This window comes from Leptosomus discolor, chromosome 4 (genome assembly GCF_034619465.1).
Source record: "Leptosomus discolor isolate bLepDis1 chromosome 4, bLepDis1.hap2, whole genome shotgun sequence".
Classification (NCBI taxonomy): Eukaryota; Metazoa; Chordata; class Aves; order Leptosomiformes; family Leptosomidae; genus Leptosomus; species Leptosomus discolor.
The window spans coordinates 80,751,759-80,777,928 of NC_141394.1; the positions used below are offsets into that span (position 1 = coordinate 80,751,759).

At 47.0% G+C, this 26,170-nt stretch overlaps 1 protein-coding gene across 2 annotated transcripts in view; it reads right to left on the bottom strand.

The window, feature by feature from the left end:
• The window catches only part of SLC4A11 (solute carrier family 4 member 11), a 139,032-nt gene that overhangs the window by 54,028 nt on the left and 58,834 nt on the right, over positions 1–26,170 (bottom strand). For both annotated transcript variants that reach the window (XM_086463929.1, XM_086463928.1), the window contains exons 2-4: positions 22,173–22,223; positions 10,426–10,578; positions 733–779 (exon numbers count right to left, since the gene is read on the bottom strand). In XM_086463929.1, the coding sequence (XP_086320055.1) occupies positions 733–779; positions 10,426–10,578; positions 22,173–22,223 (251 nt within the window). The remainder of the gene's footprint in view (positions 1–732; positions 780–10,425; positions 10,579–22,172; positions 22,224–26,170) is intronic.

Consider the following 26,170-nt stretch of genomic DNA (forward strand, 5'->3'; position numbering starts at 1 on the left):
CCGGTCCCTCCAACCAGAAGATGAGACAAGAGTCAAGACAACTTAAAGGCGCCACAAGCCATACCTCTCAGACCCAAAGACCAAGACTTCATGTGGTATTACAGATCAGCCCATTTCCTCTCTGCCTCCTTTCCGGGTACTCTCATAGTCGGGAGGTTTGTAGGAATACAGCCTACACGAGGTTTTTTGCATTTTCACTTTATCATTATTGAGTTATGGTCTCGAGAGCAAGTGTAAACTAAGCATTCTTTCTCAATCGCCCTCCTAGACTGCATGTTTCCAGGGAACTCCCTCCTGATGAGCCTCGTGAAGGCAGATCTGATTAGGTGGAGTAAACAGGAAACCAAATCACAGCAATGTCTATTGGGTGTTTCTGCTTTCAGCTCGAGAGGAGCTCAGCAGCCTGAGCCTGTGTGGTGTATGCTTGAAGCCCTTCGCAGGCAGCTGCAGAAAAGAAAGTGATGAATTAACATGTCAAGGAATTGTCTGGAACAAAAAAAGCAGTGGAACAATCAGAATCACACAGGAATTGTTTGGAGAACAAGCAGCATATGGCTTTTTAGGCCTAAAGACAGACAGATGAATTCAAGGAACGAGGCATTAATATATGCCTTCTGTTTAGGCCAGTAAAAAGCAGCTCTCCCCCCGCCCCCAAAGTGTTTCAAGATCCTTTTCTCTGCTTCTAGATGAAGAAAAAAATAAGTAACTTAATCACACAGCATCCCTACTTACCTTCCTTGATGTGTGCAGTAACACGCAGCCAGCACTTTCATTTTCAGCTGGAAAGGAGGGAAAAAAATCAAATCAGAAAAATGTTACTATTGCAGCTACCTGACAGGCAGCAGGAACCAAGCAGAAGGCTCAGAGCAAGGTGAAGTATCACTCTCTTGGCAGAGGATGATCTCTAGATAAAAGCAGAGATTCAATTTCTACAACATTTCCCATTTTGGAAGTGTAAACCAAGTGCAGAAGCAGCCTTTAGGGTTTGTTTCTTGCAGCTTTTTTTCCCCCTTCCTTCCAGATTCCCTATGTATTTTTACTCTTCCCCCCCCCCCAAAAAAAAAAATCAAACTCCTAATCCTTTAGGTAATCATTTAATCCAATGCATCGTTGTCTGATAGATTGAGGCTAAAATTGCATGAGTCACACTCCTTTGGAAACCAGTCTTGTCCTCGTTAAAGAGTCAACAATAACACCCAGGCACTTCCAAGGGAGCGGGCTGCGAGAGATCACACACAGCGACACGAAGATGAGCACATTAATGACCTGTCAACTCACCACACTGCCTCCATAAATCTAAGCATAAAGCAACAGAGCTCTTGGGAAAGAAAACCACTGTTTAGAGACTATTAAGTGTCACTTAATATGCAGCTGAGTTACAGGGATGGGGGTACCCGGGAAGTTCCCAGTCCAAAGTTCCAAGTGCCAACATTAACATTTTCTTAGGGTATCTGAGGCAACTTTTTGGGTATAAGCTGAAAAAAAACCAAATAAAACCCAGTTGTTTTTGCCACAAGCCCACTCCATACTGCTTACATCCAAGACAGCTTCTCTGTAGCATCACCAGCACCACAGGTACTGTCTGTGCCTAAGTCCTCACCTTCACAATCTCCAAGAAAACCCACAAGGCTGAGCTGCTACCGAAGTTATACATGAAACACGTGAACAGATTTCATTCAAATGAGCGCAGTGACAGCATGGAAAAAACCCACCGAAGACCAAAAACTTTTCCAGAGGCCAAGCTGTGGAAAAGTACAGAGATGTAACACCGAGCTACAGCTAATCAGATGAGGTTTTTGCTTCCTTTCCAGCTCTGGGCTTCCAAATCCTAACCTAGAAGAACTGCTGCAATCCCATTTCACAGGCTGACCATGCACACAAGCACCTTCAAGCCCAGCCCTGCTGCTCTCCAAAAAATAAGCTGGCTGAGGATACAATTCACATGAAAACACCAGAACTCCAAAAAACCCAATTATTTTTTTTTGCACACAGAAAGCTGCTTTAACCAAAACCATCCCTGATCAAACAGGGATTCAAATCATGTCCACGGTGGGGTTAGAAGGCTGCAACTCAAACTGGGAGCGGAGTGGACTGCAGTAGAGAAGAGGGAAAGGATTGCCTGTCTCTCACTGCACAAAATAAGATGATTCAGAGGTTTGGTTACACCGCCCAACTTCTCCCAAACTTCACTTGGGTGCTGCACATGTGATTAAAAGCATCACTTAACTAGACAAGTCTGCTGGTGCAACAGTCCCAATTATTACTGGTTTTGACACATCTTTGGGAAAACACAATCTGTTTCATCTAAAAAAACGCTATTAAAAAAAGCAAACACCCAAATAAACCAGAAATATCAAGCGTTTTGCCCAGGGTCTTACATTTGTAGTTCTCCAACACTCACTTACTCAACTTACAGCCTAATTACACATGCTGGAAGACTGGGGAGCCATAAATATTCATTGAGGAGAAAACATGTTTTGGGTTTTCTGCTCTTGCAAGAAATAGTTCTAGAGAGACAAAAACCACCCACAACCCTGAACAATAGCAAGCACGTGCTGAAAAGATATCTGCATATCTGCAGTCTGTCCTTACAGACACATGCAAATGCAACAGAAATTAATGGTGTCCTTTTATCATGCAGCAACTCTTGGCTTCTCTTATCACTTTCAAGCGTGTACCAATCTTCTGGGCTGACAGCTCTCTCAGGTACTCGTCTCAGACGAGCACCAAGTGCTGCTTTATCAACACAAGCAAGAACATCTCATTACATCTGTTGGACCAGGATCTTTCAAACTTCTCAGAAAAGCTGTTCTAGGTGCAGAGGTGACGCTTTGGAAGGCCCAGAGCCTCATTCATCATTTCATCCAAGCAATGTGCCACACAGATTTGATCCAGGGAAAGGAGACAGCTGAATACGACCATCCCAGTTCTGGAATGCTATCTTGGAAGCCCACTAGAGTGCTATAACATCACTCAGGAATAGCAGCAAATCCACTGGAACATGAAAAACAGAAGGAAAATACACAGAGACTTCCCAAGTGCTCTTCTGCCCAGCTTATGAACTGTTTACTTACTGCAGGGAAACCCACTAAGCAACGTGGGATAAAACCCTGCATGAGGTTGCCCGTGACACATCCATCAGGAGACAGCTTAGCTAAAGCCCAAGACCAACCACCACCAGCCTGCCACCCCTTTTCTCCTTCTTCATGGCACCATCACAGCTTCCCTCCCGTTATGGAGGAGCTGAAAAGATGCAACACCCTTGACCCTCGCAGCTCCACAGAGGAGCTCTTCATGGGGACAAAATGGATGCAGAAAACCATGGATTCACCCTCTACTGACAAAGGGGAAGCTATCCATCAGTCATCAGGAGTAAAAACCTACATTTCACACCTGAGTGTCAGGATTAAGCATGCTTAAAGAGAAAGAAGAGGTCAGGGTCATGTAGAATTTCAATTTCTATTTTTGAGGTCCTCCTTACTGGACAAAGCAGGCTGCAAAAGCCTATTTTAGGCAAGCGAGCTCACTAAGGGCATTATTGTCTCTGTCCTCACACATAGTTAAAGGAGAGCTGCCTGGGTGGCCGACTTGATCTGTTAGGCTGTGCTCCAGCTTCTGCCCAGGGGAAATCCAAAAAGTCAGCAAGCCAGGGGATGTCCTGGCAGTCACATCAAGGCGACACGCATATCCCCAATTTCTAGGATGCACAAACAGCAGCACGCAGCGTTACTGAGTACGCTACAAGTGACTCGCTGGGAGTTCACTTCAGTTTTAGCAGCACTGATGAATTGCCAACATTAGACTTACACTTGTGGCCTCCCGTCAGCACAGAGCCCTGCCAGGGCATGCCTCTTTTTTTTTTATTTCCCATCATTTGCAGAAGAACAGGACTCATATCCAGCTTCTTAACACAAATACTTCTTTAACACTTGGAAGGGAGAAATGCAGCAGGAAATTTGCTATATTTGCTATATTCCAAACATTGATTCCAGCTATGTTTTACATAACATCCCCGATAGCAACCCAGAGAAATGAAATCCCCCACTCGCTTCCCCTCCACTCCCTGTTTAGATAATGACATCTACTATGCAAAGACAACCCAGAAAACCCCAGGAAAGTCATACCCCAAAGTGTAAGGCTTTTCACCTTTTGCCTTAAGAAATCTCCTTTCACTTAAGGTCCTCTTTCCACCCCTTCCCTCATACAGATGCCCAGTGCTGCCCTTAAACACCTGAGAAGACCCAAAAGTCTTTGGAGTGAAGCCACCACTGGATGACTGTAGCATCTTAAAAACATATTTTTCTTTGGGATAAAGGAGTGGAAATTAGAAAGCAGGAACTTTTTGGCTGTGCAGGTATCAGTGCACGTTACCTTAGATCTATGAGCACTCCCCAGTGCATCAGCACGGTAGACAGGCTAATAAATCACAGCAGAATACTACATTAGCACTTCCATGGTTTTGTCAGAAAAATATCAATGTTCTGACCTAAGTGGAAGTATTGAAGGTTTGGGGGGTTTTATTATAAAAAAGCCACTATTTTATCAGGGCTTTCTTCAGGGGTCTGAGCCAATCTAAGCTTCAACCACTTGTGTTGCAAGCAGCAAAAACCGCTCTGCTTTTAGAATCTGTTGCCTTAAATATAAATAACAACACATCAGCACATGGCATGACAGGAGCTTGTTAGGAGCAGCGGAGATCCCTCTAACTCGTCACTGGCAGTGAGGGACTGCACAAGCAGGATCTCAAGGGGTTCCTTTGTTTTGCTGTCCTGCCGCAGCCATGCCAAATCTGGACTCGTCCCCACCAGACTTGAGTAATTTCAATTAAATATTGTCAGATGAATAATTGTGCCCCAACTGCCTCACATTCCCACAACCAGGCGGTGGGCTGAGCTGCAGCGGGACTTTTTCCATGCCAACTGGAGGGAGAGGGTGCTCAAAATCCCAGGGGAAGCTGCCCCAAAGCAAAGCCAAGGTGAAGCACCTAAAAGGGAGAACGCTGCCTTCGTGTGGAACCACCCGCCTTACCCAAACACCACCCCCCCCCCCCCCGCCCCCATCTCCCTTGGCTTTGTAAGCACCGCTTTGAAAACACCCTCGTCAGGAAATTCGGAGGGAGGCAGTCTTCCCCCCCGCCACACAATCGGTGTATCCACTTTCCATTAGAGTATAGGAAGCTTCGGGAGCCCAACATCCCACGCTGACATCAAACTGCTAAAACAGGAGTTATCAGATGGAACGCGTGGGTCAGCATTGTGCCTCGAGACATAAAAAGGACCTTGCTATTAATGTGAGGAAATGTGACTATTGTGTGCAGAATGATACCCATTCAGGCCCAGACCACTTGTCTCTGGACGCTACTCTCTCTGGAATATCCTTGGCGCCAGCATCTAGCATTTCTCCTCGTCCCCTTAAAGAAAAAAAGTCATCTGGGCAGGGGTTGGGCCAGGAGTTAGAGCCCCGTGTTTTGCTCGGAGCAGCGGCGGCAGGCGTGCACGTGCGTGCCTCCGGAGCAGATTACAGGAAACTGTTGATTCTCCGTATCTAGGAATGATCAATTGTCCAGAGGGTGGAACAGGCTTTAATTTCTCCTGAAGCGTAAATCGTGTTCTGTTATTTCCCCCGCACACCCCGACAAAGCCACATCCTGCTTTCCGATTGGCTTTTCGCTACCATCAGGATTTTGCCTTTTCCTCCCCCAAAAAAACTCCTTCAGGCACCTCTCTACAGCTAAAGCCACCAGCACGAGCGTCAGCCGTAAGTGGCAACACATACTGCAAAAGTTGAACAGCTACAGCTCCACAGATCCCCGATAAATTGCGTCCGATTTTAGGAAAAAAAATCCTGTGCAAACCGCTCTGTTGCAACCTGGGGAAGGAGGAAGAAGGTGAATTGGTTTAAAAGCCCAGACTGCAAGAATGAGGCCCAAATGATGAAAATATTCGCCTGGCTAATTTAAGGGAGCTGCCAAGCAGATAGGAACACTGTGGCCCCACACGCTTTGCAGACCCACCGCAGCAAGCAAGGCTCACGTTGCCTCTCCGCCAGCCTTTAAGGCTCAACCTAAACCAAATTGCTGTATTCACTTGCAGGGATTTATTTCCATGTGTGCTGCAGATGAAGCAGCACGTGGTTGGATCCCCCAGTTCCATGTTTTTGCGGCAGGCTGAAGGGATGTGGGATCTACGCCTGCAGCCCAGGCTCCAGAGGGATTTATGGAAAAGGCCACGTATATAATACAAAGACACAGTCAAATTCGCATCCAGATACTGCTGAGACAGAAGGGTTAATCTAATTCTAGCTGGCTGAGAGAATAGGAAAGCACCACGGATGGGCCCACAAGCCACTAGACAGCTAACCTAGTAGCTATGAAACAAGCAGGGCTTATAGCTGCTAGTCTGAAGAGCAAAGAGGTCCCCCCACCCCTCCACACCAAATTCACTGATGTTTCTCATCCCCTCTGCCACAAATTCCCAGGAAACAGAGTATCACGCTGGATTTTCCACCTGCAGCACAGAGAAGGTGACATCCCTGCCCCTGTGGTGGGGATTCCCTCTCCAACCTCAGGCAAGGGTGTCAGGGAAAAGTGACTCCCTTTGGGGCAGGAATGCAGCATTGACTCCTGCAGAGGTACATGCAGCAGGGCGCAGACACATCTGACTTGTTCTGAAGTCACAACAAATGTGTACAAGCCTCAGGCTCTAAAAACCATCCTCATCTCCCCCCTCCCATGCAGATCCCAGGTCCAAAAGCATCCACCTTCACATTGGAGCTATTAACCTTTGCTGAAAACAGTTTTGCCACCAAAACCTAAGCTAGAAGGATGAGAGGCAGAAGAGAGTAAAGAACAAAGCTTTTCATCAGCTACCACAACAAAGCGATAAACACCCAGGAGAAAGGACCCAAGCATCAGGAACGAGAAGCATTTTAGTGCCTAGGCATCTGCACTGATTTGAGCTTAATATTCCATGCAACAGCAACCATTATTTAATTAAAGTGGGAAAGACCATACCTTAAACTCCTCGATTTCTTCAAACTATCCTGTTTTATACACATCTGCACACACGGCCCAGCATTTTATGACAATGGTTAATTGTCAGTGTTATGGGCAGTGCTATGTTTTGTTGGCTCAACATTTAATCCCACACAGCGATCTTTTTAAAACAGAACTATAGTCAAGTGCATCCAGTTAGGCTCATAGCAAGCTGTACATCCATCATACTGAGATTAACAGCTTGACGGGATGACGGCAGAGCTGTCACCACGTCTGTAATTCCACTTCCATTGCCTACGAGCATCCAGACCCTTCGGTACCAACTCATCCCCTCCCCAGATGGGATTTTTGGATCTTTTAGCCCTACGCTGAGGTAGGCAGCAACCTCACAGCAGCTCTCCAGAAAGAGGTCTCCAGCAGGAGAGAATTTAGACACCAAGTTCAGCCAAGAGACTTAACTGTGACAGCCAGAACACGCACACAGAGACTCACAGATATCACAGAGCAGCTCTTTATCTCGTTCCAAGTCACCTTCGAGGTTTTTCCCTGCTGGAGATTGACCAAGTGTATTTTACGCAGCAAATGCATCTGACACTAGGGAGCAGATCGACACAGGCAGCTCTGGAGAGCCCTTTTTGCAGAAGATGGCCCATGGTTAGTCCCCTCCGGCCAGGCAGCGACTGCCCAAGCCCCAGCAAGTGTTGCAATGGGTCGCATGACACAAGAGGGCAATATCGAGCCCTCTGGCACAAGGAAGCCTTACAGCTTAAAGGTTTCACGGAGCTTGGAGAAAGCAGGAAAACGAGATGGGGATGGAAAGGTGTCATTCCCACGCTTGCTTTTCCTCTGCGTTTAAAGAGCACCAGAGGCCCTTGTAGGATCCTGGAGCTCTAGCACCCTCGGGAGCTGGAAATGAGGTGTTTGGGGGATCTTGCATTGCCTAAACAAAACCTGCTTTTTTTTTTTCCTCCTTCTGCTTTTTCAGCTTGTCTTGCTGGAGACAAGCTGAGGCTCCTCAGTTTTGTTGTGGGAATGCAAAGCCCGAGTATAAAATAAACCACCTACAGAGCAGCAGCAATGCAGAGGCATTTCTGAAGAGCGTCCCCTTGCAGAGTTGAACAAGGAACAGTACACTCCCAGACACACCTCAGCCATGGCATAATTAAACCTTATTTCTGGAAAGAGCTTCGGAAGCTTGTTAAAAAGGTTTTTTTTTCACCAGTTCAAGCTACTTTTGTTAGAAGAGCTTAAGTGGCTCACCTCAGCCACTTTCAGCCACCCTAGAAGTCAGCTTTCCAGGAGGATCCACTATGCCCTCTGCAGCCAGAGACTGTCTAAAATCCACTCTGGAAGATGATTCAATAAAGCCACCTCTAAGAAAGAGCTGACAGCCTAGAACATTTGAACACCTGGAGCCTAAGGAATCCTATGCCTGGTAGAGAAGAACCTCGATTTTGGCTACCTGGGCCACTTTGATGTTGTCATGGAGGGAAAAAAAAAAAGAAACCTCACTTCACACCTGCCTTTCTTGGAAGTCTGGACTTTCATTCTGCCTGAAGTTCATTTTTAAAACATTCATTCTTGCATTTTAAAGGGGACTACAGCACATCAGAAGTCCATTTTTCCTAAAAAATTCTAAACATCTCAGCTGAAGAAGAGGGATACCACTAATAGCACCATCACAAACATCAGTGCTTGTGGGGAAAAAAGGAAGCCTTTTTTGTCCTGTTTTGAATGGAAGGGAAAACACTTGTAAAAAGCCCAGGAGGACACACAAGGAAAGTCAGCTTCTTCGGACGCAGAAGAATTCACAGCACTTGCATTCCTCATTCCCAAACAATGCACCCCACGGCATTAAGCCCAGACTTGTCATAGTAGAGTATAGTTCTGCTTAAATCTTTCAATTCAGATGGCATTTCTAAAATTGCAGGCTTGAAAATTGCTAGCTATTACTCCTAAGTTAAAGTCACTGCTCCAATTCAAAAAAGTATACTTCAAGATAGTCAAGCAGAGGTCCAGGCTATGCTTATTCTGCATCACTATTTCCAATAATTTCTCACTATAAATCAATTGAGGCTTGCTTGTAGTATAAAAATAATTGTAAGCAAACTTAAAGGACTCTTTGGTAGTGTGACGCCAAGGATAATCCAGAGCCCTTTGCATTTAATCTCCAAAACAGCCAGTGCCCACACAGGCAAGCTGCAGGATGCCTCCAGCTGCTGGGACAAAACCCAGGCTGCTGCTGTGTCCCAGAGCTGCACTCTCCTAGGCACGTAGCACAAAAGCCAAGTTTTGCTAGCCCTCTTCCTTCACCATTTAGGATACGCCTTACAGAGGGTGTGCTAGAGGCAAAAAGCAACCTCTAGAGCAATCTAGGGATTTTATTCCTCAACAGCAAGCATTTTCAATATCTTCACAATTTGTGTTAACTAGGCTGTTGAGAAGCCCCCTCCACCTTGCTCCCCATGTTGGGCAAAGTCTCTAAAGGCTGCTGGCTTAGCAGGGAGCACACAAAGAGCAGTTGGGGGCATGCATGTCCACCTGCAACATGACTGCACAACCAACTCCTTTGTAGCCACTTAGCCTATACGAGCCAAGCCACCACTCAAAGCTGACACTGTGGCTCCCCGAGGACAGAAGCCCCAGGGGTGTGTTTTGCTGGTGGGTTCACCCCCAGCACCGTGGGCACCACCGCCAGCAAATGCTGTCGTCCTCCCCTGCATGAAGCTGGCTTGAAGCAGGCAGAGATCCTACCAAAGCATCTTTGAGAGAACTTGACCCTTGGGACCTTACTTGGAGCAGGGAGGTTGTGTTTATAAGCAGAGCATGTCACATAACAGCACTTCCCGGTACTGCAGACGTGGCTGCGCGCTGCGGGGGCCCAGCCTCCATCAGAGATGTCCAACAGGCTGGTTTACTCCTCATTTTTGCGATCTGCCTCAATACAGCAGGTGCAGGGATTGCTTACCTCCAGCCAGGATTATTAAACCCAAAAGGTACATATCCAACTGCAAAAAACTTCCTTCCCTTACCAGCTGCTGTGCAGAGTCGCGACTGACCCATACAGCTCCAACTCACCTCCAGCATTTCAATTAAAACGTGACCAAAAAAGCCTCCAAACCCCTTGGGAAGCTCCAGAACCACGTTTGAATTACCTACAGGGACCACACGCCCCAAAAGTCCCAATTTCTCACTAGAAATTGCCCTCCTCCGGTGACCAGGCCTTAGCAGCACAAGCAACAGCAAGGCCCCAAACTTGAGGCCTTTTGGAAAAAAAAAAAATGGGGACAAAGGAGTCAGGATGCTTTACATGCGTGGCAGAAGACCCGCTCAACAGCCAGACTTTTATTAGGTTTTCCAAAAGTAGCTCCTCAGCAAGGAATGACGGTATCCCAGAGCCCTGTTTCAGGTGGGGGGGGGTTGGCACTCACCAGCAGCGTTGGGGGGCACCTCCAGGTTGACGTTGACGAAGAAGCGGATGCTATCCCCCGAGACGATGGAGGAGTTCACCGCGTCGAAGAGCTCCTCGCCCCCGGTCTCCTCCTTGGCCTCGCAGCCATCGTCTGTGTCGCACTTGAGGTACCCTGCCAACGAGACGGGGAGGGTGGTTAGCAGGGCCACGGGCTGCACCGGGGCCTAGAGCCGCCGCGGTGCGGGCATACCCACCGATCATGGCCGCCGAGGGCTGCAGCGAGGCCTTGACAGCACTTGGGGCCTTGGGAGCAGCTTCTCTCATGCCCTCGTCTGGTGAGGGCTGAAAACTATAAGTAATCTGCTCGGGTACATTTTGGGTTGGCCTCAGGTATGTGTCCGAAGGGCCGCTCCAGAGCCTGGCCAGGCGACACCACCGGCTTCGCACACCGGCCTGCTCGCCAGGTCGACGGCGTGAGCAGTAAATCCAAGAGTCAACGCCTCGCTCCAACCAGATCCAAAAAAACCAGGATAGAAACCTCAGACTGTAAGCGATGGAAACACCGAGCAGCAACCCCAGAAGCAAGAGCCCCGTCACAGCCCCAGCCCACCCGAAACCCAACACGCTCATCAGCTCAAGTCACCGGCAGCGCAGCCGTTCCACTTGCCATTCAGCAATTTGAAACTGAGGGGGTGGAACCCCCCCCCCCCCAAAAAGAGGTTTCTACAGAGACACCCGATACTGACGGACAGACCCCCCAGCTCCCCACGGGGCAGAGGAGCAGGTCGCAGGAGATGGCAGCACTGAGAAAGCGAGAGAAGTTTCTTAATTACAGCGGACAACTCCTTAGCCTTTCGCAACGCTTCTAATTAGAGTTTAACCTAGCCGCAATTCAGCAGTAAGCTGGTTCACTGCAACGTTTCATTACGAAGCAGCTGGAGGACTCTTGTGGCATACTCGTGCACCATGTTTAATTACGAGAATTAGGGACATTATAGAATGTCAATTTTTACATTACCAGGATTATTCAGCAGCTTCTACCCATCTCTGACAAGTCTTTTATGCCTAATTTGAAGCAGAAGGGATATATTTCATTAGCTTGCTTTAGGCACTACAGCAAAATGAGAAGGGTGAGCTTCAAGGCGGAGGCTTGAATGGAAACTAAAATATTGATGACTTTTTTTAAAGCCTTGGATAAGCAAGCGTTGAGGCGGCAGCAGGTGAAAGCAGCACACTCAGTCTTGGAAGAATCTCAAGCCGACAGCTCACCACCGCAAAAAAAAAACCAAGCCCCGAGCAGGGAGGCCACAAACAGGAACTCTGCGATGCAGGACAGGGGCTGCAGCGCTTCCTGCTGCGACACGCCGATGGTCCCTCGCCCCAAGAGCTCAGCATCTGCCCAGGAGGGCTGCAGGGGCTTCAAGCCTTCAGGTGACTTCTGAGCTGCTTGTCTTGAGGCATAGGAACCCTGACAAAACACTCAGATTAATCCTCCTCCCAATCTCTGCCTCCATCTACCTGCTTGACAGGAATAAACATTAATCGGTCCTATCAATACTGCTCTGAAGGCTTCAAAAAGCATCCAAGGTGCTGCTGTCCCCATCCAGCCTGCCAGCCAGCCAGCCAAACGCACCAAGGGTGCCAGCCTCTGCTGCTGGTGGAGCTTAGGCAGCTGTTTCCACCCCTACAGGATGGAAAGCTGGCCACAGACAGAAAGAAATGAGGTGAGGGAAATACAGGAAACACCTGAACACAAAACCTGAAGTATCATGGCACTGGGGGCACCACCAGGTATGAAACATCTGTACAAGGCTTGCAGATGTGCCAGGATTGAGGGGCAGCCTGTGTCCTGGAGGGATGGACAACAGCCAGACAGGGCGCATCTCAATCTCAAAAGGCCAAACTTGGGGTTTGGCTCCTCCAAAATGCACGATTGACACCAAAACCTCTCCTCAGCAAAGCAGAGCACCCACCAGCGCCGACATCCCCCCCTAGTGCCAGGAGAGCTTGGGCAGCCTTGCAAAGCAAAAGAAATTCGGCCTAGGGTAGGCTCAAATCCATGCGCCCAGCTTTTCCATCTCAGCCAGATCCAGGATTGCAGCCCCAGGGAAGTTACCACAGCAGGTGGGCTTCTCCATCCTCCCCATTTGGTGGGTCAGATGGGAGGCACACGAGGGCAAGATGGTTTGAGGCCACAGCTCAGAAAACCGTTGAGATTTTTCACACTGTCCTAACGCAGTCAAGACACAGATGGGTAAAAGCCAAGCAGGGAAAACTATTTATTCACCTCCCAAGCCTACTGAAACTGAAGCTTGATGAGAGCACAGCAGTGCTGCACCCTGCAAGCGGAGAGGGCTGGAGACAGGAGAGAAGCAGCACAGGAGCTGGAAGAAGGGCAAGGGTGGAGTAGGATCAGAGGGTTGGGCAGAGGTCAGCGAGGACTCTGGCAAGGGAAGCATCCTCTGTTCCTCCCTCTTTAGGGGAGGAAAGAGCAGAACAAAAGGCAGCTGAGCCTCGCGTCCCTTGGGCAAGGGACGGACAAAACAGTCGGCGTGCAAATAATGCCAGACCTGGGCTATACAGGAACTGCAGTCCCAGGCAGGTGTCTGCTTTGTCACTAAACCACCTCAAGGCTTCAAACCACTCCTGTTTTGAATCCTTCAGCCTATTCGCCTGCCAGGATTTTTAAAACACAAGCAACTTAACGCCTGTCAAATGCAGGGTCACCTCGAGGTGAGAAGATGAGCCGTGTTGCATGGCAGATGCACCTTCCCTTCCCTCTGAGCACCGCTCAATAGCTGCCTCCAGCCCTGGCAGCTCTTTTCCCCCAGTTGCCCGATGATCACCGAGTGCCCCCCCCCGCCGCTTAAAGGGCAGCAGATGCCGCAAGCGACAGCAGAAGCTGTTCAGCTCCTCTGAAAGTTTGACTGGTGTTTTGCAGAAGTTCCGAGCGGCATCTGAAGTGGCTGTTGCACAATGTGTGTAAATATCAACCAGGCTTCCATATGGAAGCACAGTCTCAGTAGCAGTTCACAGCCTGTGCCGTAAGCAGTTGCTGCAGTGAGGTGAAGGGCAGAGTTAGACACCTTTGCATACTGCCTCAGGTTGGCTGGGGAAGAGTTTGACATTGCCACAGTGGTGCCCCCTCCATCTCTGTTCCTGCAGACTGCCAGCTTCATACGAAGGCAGCATTTGCTGAAGCGCCATGAGCTACATGACAGGGTGAGTCAGACCTCTGAGCACAGGAAGTGCCACTTCAGCCTGAAATATGGTCTAAAAAGCACTAGAGAGAAGAGATTTTTGCAGAGGCGGCGGCCAGAGGCAGGAATTGAGTTAAGGTTGGCAGAGAAGACCAGTGCAGCCCTCCCACACCTTTGAAGACCACCTTGTCGTCAGGATGATTCCCGTCAGCTCACCCTGCGGGACTCGCCTCACAGCAAAGAGAAATAGAAAAGCACGAAGGCCAAGGACAGCGAGCACCACCTTCCAGTGCTACAGGAATAAAACCCACTCCTCACCCTGGGCAGCCATACGCAGCAGGTGCCCTGACCCTAAGTCTTTCTGTACCTCAGCTCATCATATGCAACGGGAAAATAAGCCATCCCCCCATTTTATGCAGGTGCTGGGAAGAAGAAAAAACACCCAGTAGTTTCTCTAGCCATTCCCCCAAAATCATGCCTGGCCCAGGCCTGCCTTGCTCCAATATCTCAATATCCATCCCCAGCCTTCTCTCCTTACTCCCACCATCTCCTCAGATCCACTCCATCTCCCCAATCCCACTCCTATCAACCCTCTCACAACTCTGAGGAGCTGCCTGCCCTGCAGCTATTTTGCCTTGGAGCTGAGTTTTAAGAGCCCCAGGCTCTGTCTGGAAAAGCAGTGAATTGAGTTGCAGCAATTGGAGGTGGCACGACCTCTCCCACCACTGCTTTAGTGGCACCTGGCAGCAGCACCTGGGGTAATAACATCAACAGAGTAGTAGTTAGCAGGAAACACAATTTCAGCTACATCTTGTATCTTCCTTAGAAAAGTTTAACTGATCCATGGGAGCAGCACTCACAGCCCAGGGGCTGCAGACTCCAAGAAAGCCAAAATCTTAATCACCAAACTCCATTTCCTGGGACAAAAGCAGCTATATTACTAACCATATCATCTCACATCCCAGGCTACAAGACTTACGGCAGACACAGCCCCAGCACCACCTCTCCATGTGCCTCTGAGGAGACAAAACCAATCACGCTGTTTTAATCAACATCTGCATCTGTAAGCATGCACAGTAACCAGGAGGTTAGTAACGCAAATGCATCTACCCACACTTTGCTGCAGACTCAGCTTAGCACAGCAAGCCAGACAAAACAGCCAAGGAGGAGGTTTTGGGGGGAGATGAGGCATTTTTCCTTTTGGCATTACACAGATGTTGCACAGTTCTAGGCACGGGGATGCTACACGTTTTGTTTAGGCAGATATGTTGCTGCTCCTGATTTAGCAGAAGTTACACACGTGAGATTGAGGTACATTTTCACGTAGCTAGATTAGCAGGGCAAAATAGGAAAGCTAAAAATCAAAGCTTGTCAAAAGTTATTTGCCTCTGCCAAGTCTCTGCAAAAATTGCTTGGCTTCATTTCTGAAGGACCACATATGCTATGTTTAAATATTCAAAGCAGTTTTCTGGAAACCACAGATTTTTACCCTCAATTTCCAAGGTAGTCAACATTACAAGTCTGGAAAAGTGTCCTCATTTAGAGCACCTAGTTGCACAGCAATGCCTATTCCCTCAGCCAAATCCAAGCCCCTGCTTCCAGACTCATGGGACAGCATCTCCTCTTCTTCAGGAGTGGTAGTTGCCCCCTCCCACAGTCGCTTCAAAAAGCCAGAAAGCTGAAGCTACATTAAAAGAGGTTTTGAGCTCATATGACTGGCAAGCCAACACTATCAGCTAGCCACGTGAAAAGCCAGCTTTCCAGCTTGCTCAAATGAGATTTTACGCACAGAAGGCAGCAAATTGCGGGACAGTCCTTTACTGGTTTTGCAAAACAGCACTTGTGGTGACCTCGCCAGAACACAGAGGCAATGGTATGCACTGTGCTCCTGCCGGATTCAACAGCCTCAAATATTTTACCCTGCAAAAAAGTAAAGGCTCTCCTTCTCATGTCAGCGCTGTAGATAATTTTGTCACTGATCCTGATCCCTTCAGAACTGAAATCCAGCGGGTGACCCCACTCTCAGCATTTCAAGTCATAAACCTTATCCAGCCAAACAGCCAGCTCTGTTGCAGCCAAGTGCAGGAGCTTGCAAGTTCTTGGTTTGGAAGAGCCCAAGAGCTACTTGCATCCATTTTCTCTGAAGAATTACTGTTCAAGTACAGAAGGACAACAGAAGCAACAATAATATTTGTTTAATAGCTTTTAAAGGTAAGAGGGCATTGGGACATGGTCATTACCCTAAAATCAGGTCTGGTTCTTGGAGCATCCCAGTGCTCAGCTGTAATATAGTGTTAAGGAACTCAAGAGAGAATAAATCCTGCATCTACCTAAAAAACTAGTCATGATACTGGCATTAAGTTAAAAAAAGAAGTCAGCTTCATCCGATTTTTCCACTCCTGTGGATTTTCAGCTTGCTCTAACCAACAATAGACACTAATTTTCAAGAAAGGCATGAAGTTCTAATTAACCTGAGCTAAAGTGATCAGCCTGAGCTTTAAGCTATCAGAAGGCTTCCTTTGTTCCCCCGAGTACTGCAGGCTTGCAGATTCACTGCGTCACTCAAAATCCCCAACATGGGGTGCAAAAGGAAACCCAATTAATAATGGAGCCTCCACCTCCATTTTGACCTTTACATTCTGCACAAAAACATGGACTCATGTTGCCTCCAAAGGTTAGATAACCTTACAGTTAGTTAATATTGGCAGGGATAAAGCAATCGAAGAATTCAGGAGAGATGAGGAAGAATTTCGTACAAAGTGTTATCAGTTCTCCAATCTGCACAGTATTCTAGAAGAAAGGGTTTAATCATCTTCCTACTCTCACGCACTAACCAAAAGGCAACCCTCTGGTCACATCTCATCTGCTGATTTCAGCATCATCACCTACTTCCCAAAACAGCTCTTCTTTCTCAGACAAGAAGAGAGCAATTGTATTGATAGAACAGTATCATCTTGGTAAACGTTTGCCTAAATTTTACATGCTCCTGCTGAGGTTAAGCTTCGAAGTTTGGGGGTTATTTATCATTTTGAATCACAAGAGTCTGAAAAGCAGTCATGAAAAATTCCTTCCTAACAAATTACTCCATTTCACAGCCAAGAACAATTGCAGTGCTGTAGCCACAGAGCAATACCCTCCGAAGGCTGCTATCAAGTCACATTTTGCAAAGCTGCCTCCCATAAAATTAAAAATTTAAGCCATGCTGATTAAATCAAGTTCTGCATACAGCTGGATGCTTGCTAGCATTTTAAGCTTTTCCTTTGGGTCACAGTCAAGAGATTCCCTGGCAAGGCTCCCCCGTTTTGTCCTAAGGAGATTTACCCATCGTGCGGCAGGCAGCCACGTGGACGTGGTTTATGCCAGCCCAGGAGAAGACAACTTGGGGTGAGAGGGTAAGGGTTGTTCACCGACTGCACTGTTGGACTGCTGAGGGTTTGCTACTGACAATTAATTGGCAAGAGGGGTCCACATCTTACCCCCCATGCTTTCATCAGACAGCCTCCTTTATTAAGCCAAATATTATGGGTTGGCACAGGTAGACTAATGACTTCTCTGAGTCATCTAGATGGGATTGAGAGAGGTGTCCTCCAACGCCAGCCCCTCCACAGGTAGCTTAAGGGGCAGAAGAGCTAGGGAACTGTTGGGTGACTCTTCTTGGCTCTTGAGCAGTCACTGGGACCCCATCAGGTATGGGTTTGCAGCCTTTTGGAGTAATGGCCACCTGCTATGGAGATGTCAATCCATTACCTAAGACTTCAGAGTGCTTCAACACCACAGATTAAACCACAACCTCCTCTTGTAAAATAAAACCCAAACACATATCATACAAAAACACCACAAAAGAAAAAAAGAGGTAGAAATTGTCTAGTAGGCAAGTCACCAAGACCAGACCTGCATCCTTTAAGCAACAGATCCCTCCACTACTGGTTGACCATAACTTCAGTTGCACGTTTCCAACCCCACTTTGAGTCAGTCTTTTGGCATGAAGAGCCAGATGGACGCAAAGTTTCCCCTGCCACTTCAAGAATAATTCGTAACAGAACTGAAAGAACAGATCTGCTAAAAAAACCCAACAAAAACACCCAAAAACCAAACACCCAGGCACATTTGAATTAATTCCAGTATTGTATTTTGCAGCCAGATTTCTAGGAAACATTGTGAATAATCCAAGTAATTCAGTAGGGTTTTGTTTTTATTTTTTGTTTTGTTTTTACAAAACACAGCAGCACGTGGAATTTCAGTTCTGTACCAGAACCCACAGAGATCAGGAGTGTTCATTTTATTATAGGCCTCCCAATAGGCAGTTCTCAGAAATAAAAGTCTGCAAGAGACCTACAAGCCACTCCCTTGGGCTGTCCATCGATAGCAGTAGCACACGTCCTGCTGGTAAACCAAGCATCTCATCAGGAGAAACCCATTGCAAAAGGATTTGTCTCACAAAGACATTTAGATTAATCTCCTAGTTAGGCAAACAATTCCAAGATAGATACAGACAATTTTAAAAAAGAAAAAACCCCACAGCACACATACCAAACTGAACAGCAAACTGGAAAACAAAAACAAGCAGATAGAACGTATCCAAACATCCCAAGCCAGACTGGGGCCTTGGGGCCCTTCAACACAACTGCAATTTATTGTGCCAGCAAAACCAATTAATAAGTCAGAGGAGACCAAGCAGTAAGGGATTTGCTCTGGAAGACAAAAATTCATGCTGCAATATCTGTTGAGCCAGCTTTAAAAACAACGCAACAATTCAGACATCCCCAGCACTACACTGGGACTCCTTCCTTTGGATTTCACAAGAGGAACTAGAAAGCCTCTGGTTTTGTGTCTTATCAGAGAAAGTTCTTGGGTCAATTAAAAAGCTCATCGTACACTGGCAGAATGTAATCACTTGCAGCTCATCCCAATGCCTTTGGAGCTAATTCACTCATAGCAGACACTGGATACTCCCCCCCCCACCAAGGAGGGCGCAGGAGGCTGACAGCCAAGAGACAATGTGAGGCTTGATGGGCAGTTATTCTGAACATTCATTGCTGAGCTGCATTTCATCAGGACTCCAATTATCTTCAGCTTTGGATTGGGTCTACACAATCATCTCATCAGTCACTGAAATTTGCCAGGAAGAAAACTCCTTTGAAGGAACCACCTTGCTGAAGACTTAAGTGACTTAAACGCACAGACTGTTGCTGGGGACGGTAGGGGGACACCGGATTTTACTGGGCCATGCCAGATTTTGTCCATTTGCTTATACAAGAGGCTTGCTCTACAGACTCAAAAGAATGACTAAAACCGTGGATTTTCACCAGCAAGATGTGTCAGAGGACAACTATTAAAACCGACACTATACCTGGGTGGAAAACAGAACATGGCCAACAGCTGCCATCGTACCTGCTGCCACCACACTCTCCATCAGAAACTCCTAAAGGGGCAGGCATAAACTTATTCCCTTACTTTTCCTCTTAATGGTGTCTCTACAGAGCAAGGTACTGAACAGATTTTTTTTTTCCCCCAGTCATGTTGCACGCATTTACCTTCTCCAACACACTAAAGGCCTCAAAAATGGCTTTCAGTCAAGTTCTTACAGCAATATGGGAAAACCAGAGTATGCTTGAAACTGGAACTTCTAGCTAAAGATGAGGGCTCCTTTGATTAACTTCCCAGGTTTTTAGCCAGCTAAGACGTTACCAAATGGTTTAGTACATGGTTGGGACCATAACAACCCTCTGCGCTTCCAGAATAGTCATATATTCACATCCATTCACTAGAAAATCCTTCCTGAGCTTTCCTCAGCTCCTCAGTAATTAACAGAGCTACAAATAAGTAACTTCAGTACATTTTTATGAATGCAAATATCCAGGAGATCCTTACAAAGCACTGCTGCAACCTTACAGAGTGCTGCAGCCAAGATTACCCTCACTACAATGGTTTAAACCCAAACTGAAGTCTCAACTTTTAAGTTTCATTAACATTGCTGCAGCTGCTATTGAGAACACAACAAGGGTAAGGAAAAAAGTTAGCTGGCAAAGACAGACACAGTCTCTGAACAGAGCCTCAGATACGGTCAGAAACAAAAACATCCTAATTACTGAGAATACAGAAAACCATATGTATATGCAAGATCTCAGGAGGAGATAAGGAAAAAGCTCAACTGTGCTAAGAGCAATAGTATCAAAAGATGTTTCTCTACTGAGAAAGGGGAAAAAAGTAAGCGTTAAGGGAATCGAAAAGGGAATCAAAGGTAGAGGTGTGTTTTGGTTTTTTCTTTGCCCTCCTTCACCACACAGCTTAGGGGATTGGTATTTTTATTCTAAAGGTGGGGCAAGAGCATCTCTTGGTCTCCGTAATGAACTGGCAGATCCGAACAAGTGATGCCAAGATACAGCCTAATGATTACGTAGCTCCATTTCAAAACAAGCAGTTTTGAAACTATGTGAAAAGGTAACTTCTTCCTCTGCGGTTTCCTCTAGGCCCAATTAAGTTTTTGGGTAAGTCTTCAAGAATCTGAGTGCATGAAACTTCTGCACAGAGAGCCGAAGCACACTGCCTCGCGGAGGGATGTGAATAATCACACCGGCGACCCCTGAGATGTGCTGTCCATATATTCTGCACAGAAACACACAAGCCCCCAGTGAAATCAGGCAGTAGGAGGTGACTCATCGCTCAGCAGCAACTGAACTTTTTAAAAAGGTCAGTTTGTAATGAGGAACAAGAACGACAGCAGATTTGAGCGTGCAATAACCAAAAAATCCACTGTATTTTCAAATCACAATTAATACAGCATTCAATAACGCATGCGGGCTGAAGAGGAACTCGCGAGCAGCCTTCCCTCCTTCCCCCAACCCATGCAGCAGCATAACAAAAGAAGCATATGCAGTGCAGTTTCATTAAGTCCTTAATGGTAGCTCTAGGGGGCCATCTCCTCAAGACAAAGGAGGAAGCTGAGTAATAACACCAACAGGGCAGAAATAAATGCTCTCTGCTATGGCACCAAGTTGACAGAAAAGCGTATCTCCTAGGAGAGCTCTGTGCAGGGAATGCCACAGCTACAAACGTGCTGTAAGAACATCCAGAGATCTGCTTTTTTAATGGTTTGGACAGTTTGAGGAAGACAAAGACATTGAGTCCTGGAAGGGGGCATGTAGAGCCTTTCCACGTAAGATACTAGGACAGACAGCTGCACTTGTGTTCCCTGCGGCAGGCGGGCTTGTGATGGAGCAGGTAGCTCCAGAAGGCAGCCGCCTCTGTCCTTCTTCCAAATCATACAGCAGTGTTTTCCCCCAAGCCCTTACACCGCTCTCAGCCAGAAGCTGGAGGCTTAGTCATCTCTCCAGGTCCCAACCTGGATCACCCTCTCACATTTCCAGTGCTCAAGAGAGCACCAACCGCATCCCAAGGGACCACAAGCAAGCCAGGGAAGGTAGGAGCAGGGCTATCCAGACCCCTCACGCCCCACACGCCTTCAGAAAACTTCCCTGAGGTCAGGCATTAGTTCCTGCCCTTCTGCAACTCAACCCAGTCTTCAGAAAAGACCTCTTGCTAAAGAGAAGAGTACTTGCTTCCAGTTTCATCCTTTTCCTGCTAGAAAGTTGGCTCCATACAACGCCTTCAGAGAAGGCCAGCGAGCCAGTGCCAGAGGAAGCACTGTCAATAGCAATTTGGACTTACTGCAGCTGATATCTGGCAGACATCCAGCTTCCCCTTCCCAGATGTTAACATAAGACTTGGCCCCTGGAACAGGGAAGATGAGCCTTGTGACAGCTACAAGCATCTACAGGCCCAAATAACTGGAGCATTTTAGCCTTCTTCTCTCACCACTGGAAGTCCTGAATAGTCCAAGCACTACACATTGTCAAGGGCAAGAAGCCCCAGGCCCTTGAAGGCTACATCCTGAAGAGGCTGGTCTTGATTTGAACTCTCAAGATGAGCTCTCCCTAACAACCCCTACACATACTGTTTCTCCAAAACCAGTAAAGTTGAGACTTCACTGCACTTCCAGTTTGGTTGTATGATACTATAGCCCTTTGACAGTACAACATCTGAGAGCTCAGCCACCTTTGTTGAGGCAAATGACACAAGCTTCCAAATGCCACAACTTCACCTTGCTCCAAAGAAAAATCCTAAGAGAGCACTTTGCACTAAAAGATGCGTTTACCAGAGCCATCCAACATTTGCCTGATGCTGAAGGCAGGATGTCTCCAAAGAGATCCGGACACCTACACATGATCTCCACTCCAGAGAAAGACAAGCAAATGCACCTGCCAGCCTGTATTACAGGAAAACATCGTGAAAGAACTTGAAAAACAAGGAGCCACCCAGAATAGTCACTGATGACAAATGTGAAGATGATTATTTACTGCTTTGAATATCTAGAACATCTACAGGATTTAAAAAAGCAGAGTCTGCTTCCAGTACAAGATTACACAACCACCACGCAAGACTCTACTCATGCTGCTTAAGCTAAATGGATTTCATATCACCTGTTTCAAATTCTCAGCTAACCCTGTAGAGCACAGCTCTCCCTCCAATAAGGCAATACTATGCAGAAAAGTCAAAGAATACTTGCCGCTTTCTTCAAAGAAGTATCCATTTCTTGACATCGCTGCTGGTGGAGACTCTAAATAAAGACAGGAAAAAAAAAAAGGAATCATAAGAATCATCGAGATGCTGAACGTCTTCACCTTACTGCTAAACTCACTGTAAGCCTGGATTACAGCAGAAAGCCAGCCCCAAAATACTCCAGGCATTAAATTTTCCTGAATGTGGCAACTCTAACCTTTTGTTTATTGCCTTTAGCATTTACCACAATATCCTATACGGTCACTGCTTGAAAAAAAGTTAAGTCATCTCAGACATCCTGGGCTGGGACCACAGAACAACAAGACTAAAGATCAGGACAAGCCTGATCATCTCCATGACCTATCAAACCTGAACAAGTGCATCCAAAAATAATACAAGTTAAGGCTTTTATAGAAAATACAAGCTATAATGAAGTCCAGGTTGTAGCTTATGCTCAGATCAAAAGAACCAGTTTAATTTACAAAAAACAAACCACCCCAACTCAATTTAGATGAGAACAGGGTTCCACATCCTATTCTGCTGCTCCTAATCATTAGGATACCCCAAAACAGTGCTTGGCACTTGAAGATAAGCACCAGAACAGCGTAGTCTTCCTTGGCCCGCTTCCTGTGCCGGGGTCCTGCAGCAAACACCATCTGCACCAACAGGGTCTCATGAGGAAGCCACAAATGGGAAATGACGCTGACCCAGAGCGAACCCACAAACACAACAGCACCAGGACCGAATCCCCATGATTCATTATGGAACGTATTTAATTCGTTAGTGAGTCAGTTCTACAATTAAGTGCTGGCAACCCGGGTATTTACCATGCAGAGAGATGTTCAAACAGCACAGAGGCACCTGCTTTCAGGTGTGATCAGAGCCTGGTACCCAAGCCCAGCCTGGCTGTTTTTAATACTGACAGAATTTGACAGTTCAGACTGCGTGGGCTAGAAGCACCGGCTTTTCTGTACAGGTGCATGCCCCACTTTACGGTGAGCTAGCAGAGCTCTTCATTTCAAGCCTTGAGCAAGAGACACCCAAGCAGTCCCTTCGAAAGCTGCTGCTACTAGGTGCTGCCTCTTTGTCTGCTTCCTCCCAGCCAAAATGCAATCAGAAAGAGGAATAGATTTGCTCTGTCTTTCCCCACTTCATTAAGCTAATCAGATATTACCTACGCAAGCCTGGGATGAATTTGGGCCAACAAGGAAAGAGGTTTTGCCTGCTTTATTGTTCTACAAATTAGGCTTCCTGCTTTTCGTTGGAGGTATGAGACAGTTTCCCAAAGACCCTTTCTCTACCCCATAACTTTTGGCTTACGGGTTATGTGCTTTTTTTTTGTTGTTTCCCTGTTTTACAGTGTGCTACGTTTTCAAGCATCATAAATCAACCTGGTCCACCGGGAGCCTTTGTGCGCCAGACGGATACAAGTCACACCACTGACGGCAGCACCTTCCAGCCCTAACACTTGTCACAGCCCAGCGTGGCTCAGACCTTTCAGTGCAGACAGCATTTCGCTGCACGGGTTCCTGGAGGGACACTCTGATGACCATTTTAAAAAAGAAAAAAAAACCCACAACAAAACCAAACCACACAAACTCAAGGGCAATTCAAGTGTCTTGTCCAAGCGAGAAACACAATGTTCCAAGTTCATCCCAGAACAATGGGTTGGAGGAACAAATGCGCAGTGGCCAACGGGTACCCATTACACGAGTCAATTGTTCCCCTCCACCTGGAAGGGAAGGAGAAGATCCATCCAGACTGATTAACATGCTAATGATCAAAGGAAAGTTTTTTTTAAAGAGGCTCTTCTTGTGTAACCGTCGCATTTACGTATTTCAGAGAAACAAACAAATTACGCCTAGGCAGACGGATTACCCAAGGACCTGACATTCCCGCCAGGATGATATATCAACTTCTCATTTCTATTACGGCTTCTGAGGGAGCCTGAAGCAACATGTTCATCCTTCACTAGGCAAAATGAGACACCATTTGCTTTCTCTTTAACTGAGCATGCTTATTTCCATGGGTTGATAACGCCTAACGAACAGGGATTCAGAGTTGGTTGGTTGGGGTTTTTTTTTCCCATTAGAAATACCTTCTAACTGCAGCATTGCCCGGGCTGACATTGCCCCTTTACGGGAGACTCTGGTTTGGTTGCTGCTTGGACTAGGCATGAAAAGGGCAAGGCTGGGGTATTACAGCGGGCAGTGCCATTTCATTAGGTGGCACTCGTTCCTCTGAGTCACTAAGGAGCAATAGTCCCCTAGGCAACATGCTCAGGCAATTATGTTGGAGGTGCTGTTTTTTCAGATGAGTCATAAAACAGAGGTCTTAACCTTGTAATTAGAGATGCAATGGCACGTTTGGGGGGGAAAAAAAAAGTCAGGCGTTCACCCTACTATGTCCTGGCTAAAATCCAGCCCTGGTAATTTGTCTCCTCCCTACGTAATGCTGTCCCACGGCACCAATGGGATGCAGACTTCAAAACAGTCTTGTTGAAGCCTTTTGAAAAGTTCTTACAACCCCCACGGAAGGGGCTACGCACATTAACATCAGGAACGGTGTGTAACATGCCCAGGAGGTAAAAGGTGATGGGGTGTTTACACAAGTCCAGACACACGCACAGGGCTACGGGACTAGCTTAAAGGTCAACGTAGGAGAAGTGGAGGTAGGAAGGGTGAACTGGGGGCTACATCATTTGCATCTCTGAGAATCTGGAGAAAGCAGCATCCACCTAACTCTTTAACCAAGCAGAACAAAGGAGACTGATGTGGGGGACAGCGCAATTAATACCTTTGCTCCTTACACATCAGTCCCCTTCTCCCCATATTTGCCCAACCAGTTTAGCCCAAGCAAGCACAGCTTGTGTTTATGGGATGCTAGCTGAGGACACGGCCAGCCAGACTGTGCTTAAGTGCATGCTCAGTAGCAGTCAGCAAGGCAAACATACCAGCAGGCTCCACATGCCTCTCCTTCCACAAGGCTTATGGGATTTTAATATCCAAGGTCTTGGCTCCTTAGTCACGTTTCGCTGAGGACAAGAGCGACGGGTTCGAGTTGTGCAGAACTGACAGCAAGACAGAGTCCACTTTCCTCTAGCAATACAGTACATACCCACAGCCTCACACACACACCAACCTGCTTTTCCTCTCCCCATCTCGCCTCCAGTCTTGAAATTAAAAGAGCTCAACCAAGGGGCGGTTATAAAACACCGCAGTAACTGTTGCAAGTGTTCAGTTTAGGGAAGCCTGGGCAGGAATAAGAGTCCCTAAATACATTAGAAATCAACATTACAATGCTCCAGGGTTTGCCTGACATTGCAGAAGTGTTTCCATGAAGTATAAATCGGACCCTGCACTACCCTTTGCAGGCTGGAGGGAAAGACCCACAGGCTGGGGAGCACTTCATTACCACAGGGTGGGAGCTCCCCCTCTCCACACCAGCACAACACTTCCCTCAGATCCACCAAACCCACGTTGCTACTTGCTTTCCCCCAGGTTTCGGGTAGAGTTTTTTGTTGATGTTGTTTCCCCTCCCCCCGAGACTTCAGTAATTAAAAAAAAAATCCAAGCAAAGCAATTTCAGCAAGACATAAGGTCAGGCTTCTATAAAAACAGAAGCTGGAAGGCATTACCTCGAGGAGCTAAAATACACAACACAGGGATTCACTCTCATGCCTCTGGTGTCTCTCACCGAGAGGTCCATGTCCTCACTCTCCAGACTCTCTCTCATCCAACACCTACAAGGACAACCAGACTCTCCAATTGCTCTCCCCGTCCAACGGCAGAAAGAGATGCCATCTTCCATTATCTGCCAAAAAGCATGTTGTATAGCTCTTGACAATTTAAGCAGCACTATTAATTTTTAAGAGTTAATTTACTCCAGCAAATAAGTTTCTACTGCCACTCCACCCTATTCCCTGCAGGGGTGTCTTAAATGAGGCTAAATTGGACAGGCATTAGAAGTGTCACCACTTAGTTGCTTTTTCAAGGTGAAGCTGCT